Genomic DNA, 6,796 nt, shown 5'->3' with positions numbered 1-6,796 from the left:
AAGAAATTGTCATTTGGAGGGCTGACCGAAGAGTCATGGTAAAAATGGACTAATTTAAAAAGAAAGATGGAGCATAATACCTAACAATTCCTGTCGTCAATAAGGAACCAGGCCACTTCTCAATTCTCATGAGACAAGTAGCCATAGTGATAATATTGCTAAGGCTCAGCTTGGAAGGAGTAGGAATGCAAATTTGTACAGTACAAAATAGTGAAACAAGGTTTTGCACTATACATATTTGCATTTGTACTCCTTCCAAACTGAGTCAAAGAAAAATGATTTGCCGTGCAAAATGTCTTGAATTTTAATGGAAGGTTGAAGAGATGGTAGTTAGATTTTCCTTCTAGTTCCAGATCAAAACAGGTAAACCATCAGAAAATACATACATGACCACCCACATCCATTTGAGGCCCTAAACGGCTAAACTAAACCTCCACTCATCCTAGCCTCGTGTCCTTCCAAGTCTAAAATCATGGTATTAAAAAGATTTCACAAACATTGCTCTTTCGAGCAATTCTGCACACATCCAATAAGAGAAAAAACAGCTTTGTCAATTGCAACCTAAACCCAACAACGAACTTGTTCCATAAAATCAGAGTCAAAATTTTAAATAGTACCAATTATGGTAAAAACTTAATAGCAACATAACAAAAAGACTGATCTCCATTACATCGCATCAGGATTTCTATGCCTCAGTTATAGGGTATTCAAATACAACATCTTTCCCTGAAAGCTTCCTGTAAACCGCTGCAAAAGTCTCGAGCTTGTATTCTGTGTTGTTCCGCTCCTTTGGATCCAGGAAAATCTACAAGAAAAATAAAACGCCCACAACAAGTTGGAACAAGACCCAAGAAAAAATAAACAAGTTGAGAAAAAAAATGAGAACACGGGTGGGAAATAATCTTTTCCCGTCTGGATGCAAGATCTGTCCTTTACCTTTATAATTTTGGATCCATCAATCCGGTATCTAATGCGCTTCCCAACAATCTCAGCAGGATATACGATATCCTCCAGCATGGCATCATGCACAGCAGTGAGTGTGCGGCTACGGGGCCGTTGAACCGCAGAGCCCTTCTTTGGTGGCCGCAATATCCTTCTGGTTGCAATGAGGATTACATCCTACAGACAATTATGCCCTTTGAGTTTATAAAGGATGGGTGGTAGTATCTCAACTTCAACATTGAAAAGAAATAAAAAAAAAAAAAAAAAAGCTACAACAGACTGTTTGAAGAAAGCACATAGTCTCCAAGCAACTTACTCAAGACCACAACTCAAACACCAGCTAGAATAAAGAGTGAGAAGGGTCACCATAATAGAAACATGGCAATGATCGATTGAATGCAAGAATAGGGAAATTTGTAGACAATGTTACTTAGAGATGCACACTCCTCTTGCCATCAAACATAAATAGACATCTTTTTTTATAAGAAATAAATAGACACCAAATTTTCTAAACTAAGAGAAGAGTCACCAGAATATAGAAGCTCTGGAAATGAAGAGAACTAGAACCTTCTTTAAAATGGTTTAGCAGGATCGGCAAGAATACAGATACCACCAAGATGTCATTTCCCATTAGTTTCAATGTTACAGAAAGGTCATCACATTTTTGAGAGGCAAAACAAAGCCTTTGAATTACCTTTCCACTGAACTTCTTCTCCAGCTCCCTTACAAGCCTGACATGAATTTTGCGGAAAGCTTTCCTCAGTCTGTAAGGAACATGGATAACAACAGCCTTCCTGTTCCCAGAAACATCAATTTGACTGCAGGATTGGAAAACGAAAAAGGTCAAGATCCATGGCAGACCAAAGGTGAAAGTTCATAGTAATCAACCATAAGACTGCCCTTACACTGCAGAATTGATGTAAATATCCTTCAAGTCACTTTTAAGTTCCTGATTGGTATTTTCCAAATCAAACAGAGACTGCATACACAAGATAACCAGAATCCCAATGTTGTGTCCGCATAGTGTTAAATGTTAAATAAATGAACATCTAAAAGTAACAGAAATAACAGTGATAATATTAACCTGTGCAACTGACTCCTCAAACTCGGTTGGTTCTGCTTCTTTGTCTTTCTGGATTTTCCTCCTTGCGGTATACATCTTGACGGAGCTGGCTGCCATGACAAAGGTTAAATTAGATAAGAGAATAACAAAAACATAAATACATTTTCAACTAAATCCTCTATCTATGGATGTGAAGCATCATAACAAACATATACAGACAAGGAACATAGTTTCTGTACAATTCCATCATTTCTTCTTCACATCTTTGTTCCACCAAGTGATTTTTCTAGCTCTATAAACAAAACATTTAGTCATGATTTGTCAAATCATAAATAAAGCCACGATCGAAGGGTTGTATGTGCAAATAATTGAATTGGCACGACAAAGATCTCATATTCAAGGAAAGCTTGCTTATAAAGTCTAGGTGTCCTCCATTTATGCCCAGTTGTCGACAAATAGTTGCATTATACTTTATGTTTCTAGGCTCAGTTTGGAAAGAGTACAAATGCAAATAAATACGTACAGTGCATATACATACAAAATAATACAAAATATAAGATCTTGCACTCTACATATTTGCATTTGTACTCCTTTCAAACTGAGCCTAAATGGATAAAACTTTTCTGTCACCAAGCTGGAAGTAAACCAGAATAAATCATATTTGCTCACTATTGAAGCCTTAAAGGCATATCCGAAGGGTTTAAACTAACATTTCTAACATCGTTCTACTTTTTTACATGTACTACTTCATTCCTCCAAACAAATAATCACCTCATCCTAATTCCTAAGATATCCACATAAGTTCTGGCAAATAGCCAAATAACCATTCTCCAGTCTTAACGAATTGAATGATAATGAGTTCGCAGTGAAGAAAGTGATTCGAATACAATGCAAAAGAAATGGTTCAACTCAAATTCTAGCTTTTATCAATCTAAAATCGTAAACCACACGCTAACAACCAAACAATGTCCACCAGAATCTATTAACCCTCTTCCCACGTGGATCTCAAAAACAGATCATCAAACAAAAACACCAAATCTGCAAGCCAAGCAATGTCTTGATTTTGATCAATTAAGAAAACAAAAGCAGATACAAAAAGATGGGGGGAAATCTAGTTGCAGTCCAAGAATTTAAAACCCTAACAGACTCTTCTCGAGAGAAGGATTACCATTAGAAAGGAAAAGAAAAATCAAATCCGAGTTAACAACCTAGAGATATCTATACGAACAAGCTCTAAACAACTGGTAAACCCTAGACAGAAGCCATTGATTTACCATCATACCTCACTGCCGCGGGAATCACTAACCAAGAGGAAAGTCCTCGCTTCAGTCCCGCACGTCGGAGAAACCTCTATTTTGTAGAACGAAGGGTTTTAAAAGTATGAGAAGGACGACAGCGGTGCTTGCCCTAAACTCTAGACGGTGCAGATTAAGTAAGTTGTTTGGATATATCAAATCTGAGCCGTCGGTAACATTTAGTCGGGTTCCTCTTCGGACCGAAAATAATCGTATCCAGGTGAGTAGACATTTAGACCCATTAAAGGTGAAAGTGCTTATGGGCTGGACATATAACCCAGATCCAGCCCACAACCCTCTATATGCAGCCCAGTCTCGCCTTTTAAAAATTCCACATGGCCTGGATCGCGGACCAGGACCATGAATCAATTACCTGACAGTCTTCTCTTGAGGACCAAACATGGCCCATGAGTGATTCGATTTGAATCATATAAGGCTATACTATAAGGGTAAATATATCATTTTAATATCATTTTTTTTCATTGACACCCTATTTTTTTTCCTCTTCGAGGAATTCATTCAGATCTCCTACACACACCTTCCCACATGACACCATAATTGTACATTGAGAATATCTCCCCATGAATAATAACATACAAATACAGGAGATGTTCTCAATGTTGTGAGGCATGGGTAGGGTTCTTGTGGGTAGCCGTGTAGAAGAGCTATTGGAATATGTCCAGCCCACAACCCTCTATATGCAGCCCAGTCTCGCCTTTTAAAAATTCCACATGGCCTAGATCGCGGACCAGGACCATGCATCAATTACCTGACAGTCTTCTCTTGAGGACCAAACATGGCCCATGAGTGATTCGATTTGAATCATATAAGGCTATGCTATAAGGGAAAATATGTCATTTTAATACCATTTTTTCAATTGACACCCTATTTTTTTTTCCTCTTCCAGGAATTCAGATCTCCTACCCACACCTTCCCACATGACACCACAGTTGTACATTGAGAATATCTCCCCATGAATGATAACATGCAAATATAGGAGATGTTCTCAATGTTGTGAGGCATGGGTAGGGTTCTTGTGGGTAGCCGTGTAGTAGAGCTATTGAAAATGTTCTATATATGGTAAAGTTATTACTCATTGCTAAGATTGTGCCCAGGGGATCACATCTGCCCCACACAAAGGGCACCCCACAAACGCCCCACATGCACATCTCACCGTGTATTGGGAACATCTGCCCCCCACAGAGGGCACCCCACAAACGCCCCACATGCACATTTGTGGGGCACAGATGTGAATTCTATGCCCAAGTGGAAGCCATGTATACTTTGTTGTTCGATGCACAACTGACTCCCAGTTGTTATATTGCAGCGTGTTCATGGACTGGGCTTTCACTCTTCATTAACAAAAATTTTTTAGGCTTGAGCTTGGCCCGACCAATAGGCCTACAACTTAGGCCTAAGCCCGACCCTCATAAAAAGCCCGAAGCCCAAGTCCGAGCCTGAAGCCCAACCTAATAAAGAGAGAGAGAAGACCTGGTCACTCGTCGGCCACCACTTCTAGCCTAGTTTGTTGCCGCCGAAGAATGACAAAAACAACGAGACTGCTGAAGCCTATCGCTGCTAGCTTATGCTCGACACTGACTTGCCCGGAGATTGCTAGTTCGTTGGTGGCACTGGTGCCCGAGTTCGTTGGAGAAGGTAAAGTAAAAAAAAAAGGTTGTTACCTGCCATTGCTAGCTTATGCTCGACATCAACTTGTCGGAGATTGCTAGTTCGTTGGTGGCACCGATTGGTTCATTGAGTTATAGATAGATGGAGACTCTAAGAGTGAGAATTGAGAAGTGGGTCAATGAAAAGAGGGAAAGGGTTAGCTGGGTTAGGGACTTAGGGTTTAGAAATTATAAAAATAATTGTATATTTTATATTATATAAAAAGTCAGGCTGGGGTTTTTTGACAAATCCCGAGCCCGGCCTGAAAAATAATCAAGCCGGGCTTTTAGGCCCGAGGTCAAGCTTGTGGGCTAAAATACATGTCCAAGCCCATCTAGGGGCCGAACCAGGCTAGGCCATTGGGTTAACCAGCACATGAACAGGTCTAATTGCAGCTTAAAACCCCAACCTAGGGAAGGCAGCTTTCTCATTGTTCACAGGCATGGGTTCGAAAATTTTTCAATTGAATGAGTTTAAAGAATGCTATGGTGTAGGTATGGTTTAATATAAAAGTGATTTAGAAATAGGGGTGTTAGTGGATTGGGTTTGGGTTGGACCTATTCAAATCAAAACCAATTTGAATAGGTTGGAAAGTCTAATAGGACTTATATTGGACCAGTCTAGAGTTAATGGTCCAAAGTATTTATTGAATTGGATTAGACCTACTCCACCTATAATGTTTTTATCATTTATACCGGATTGGGTCAGGCCGAACCAATATTCAGTGCATTGACAAAAGATATGAGTAGGGGTGTCAATGGATTAGGTTTTGGTTGGACAAACTAAATTAAAACCAATTTGAACAAGTTGGATGGTCCAATAAGGTATTCAATTGGACCAATCCAATCCAAAATATTTATCAAATTGGATTGGAATTGGTCCATTTGTAGTGGACTCATATCGGACCGGATCAGGTTGGATGAATACATGGTCCATCGACAACCCTACTTAGAACGTATTTGGTACCGAAGTCATTTCCATCTTGTCAATGCCATGTAGGTTTAGTGCTTTATATATATATATATACAAAAGAAACTTATATTAAGCGAGAGCAGAGAAATATAAGTTCATCCAGTCGGGAATATTTTCCTCGTACCAAAAAACTTCTGCTCTTTTAGCCTATTGGGCCACGTGATGGGGTGGCCATAGTAAGTTCCCTACTCCTGTAATAAATATTTTATAGACAAAATTTGAACACAAGTTCTTAATGTTTTCCAAAAGGAGAGTCAATGAGTTATCAAAAAACTTTAGATGACCATTGAGAGCCTCCACAAGGGACTTTGTATTTGTGTTGATGTTAAGGTAAGGCCAACCGATTGTCTTTGCAAAAAGAAGACTTTCTTGGACTGATTTGCATTCAGCTTCCAAGGCCTATAAACAAAATTGATTTTGTTACCAATGGCACATAATAATTTTGAATTATTATCCAAAGTAACTAAACCATAAGATCATTGATTCAGTTAACTAAAGCCTCCACCATAGATTATAGTAATTTTATTGTTAGTGGGGAGGTTAGTGTTTTGCCCCCGATGAGAGCCAGAGGAGAAGTAGAGGTCTTGATTGATTTGATTTTCAGTATTGATGTACGCTTGGGAGTATATTTGAGTTAGACTAAGGACCCATGAGGCATCATTAACAACATTATGGAATATCATTTTATTCCTTAGCTGCCAAATGAAATACCAGGTAGCTATCTAGGACATGACTTGCTTAAGAAGGATTTTATTATTGAATTTATGAATTAGGAAAGATAAGGCCTCGGAAAGGATGAAAGATTTTGAGGAACAACATCGACCAAGGACCAGCAAAGAGAATAGCTCTTGCTAAG

The 6,796-nt window shown here is 39.0% G+C and overlaps 1 protein-coding gene across 2 annotated transcripts; it reads right to left on the bottom strand.

Annotated features, from left to right (window-relative positions):
• Nucleotides 1-530: 530 nt before the first annotated feature.
• On the bottom strand, nucleotides 531-3,540 carry LOC148863664 (small ribosomal subunit protein eS7). 2 transcript variants are annotated; one of them, XM_088976927.1, is made up of 6 exons: nucleotides 3,288-3,540; nucleotides 2,027-2,115; nucleotides 1,848-1,921; nucleotides 1,637-1,760; nucleotides 937-1,119; nucleotides 531-805 (listed from the first exon to the last, which is right to left on the bottom strand). In XM_088976927.1, exons 2-6 carry the CDS (start codon nucleotides 2,099-2,101, stop codon nucleotides 686-688), a joined length of 576 nt encoding a protein of 191 aa, XP_088833053.1. In that variant the 5' UTR covers nucleotides 2,102-2,115; nucleotides 3,288-3,540; the 3' UTR covers nucleotides 531-685. The 2 variants fall into 2 exon arrangements, with proteins under 2 accessions (XP_088833053.1, XP_088833054.1); XM_088976928.1 differs by having other exon boundaries at nucleotides 2,027-2,111; nucleotides 3,288-3,420.
• Nucleotides 3,541-6,796: the final 3,256 nt, after the last annotated feature.

Source organism: Nelumbo lutea, chromosome 3 (genome assembly GCF_056320005.1).
Source record: "Nelumbo lutea isolate HS-2025 chromosome 3, American lotus-T2T, whole genome shotgun sequence".
NCBI classification, from domain to species: domain Eukaryota; kingdom Viridiplantae; phylum Streptophyta; class Magnoliopsida; order Proteales; family Nelumbonaceae; genus Nelumbo; species Nelumbo lutea.
This window is presented reverse-complemented; position numbering and strand designations above follow the sequence as displayed.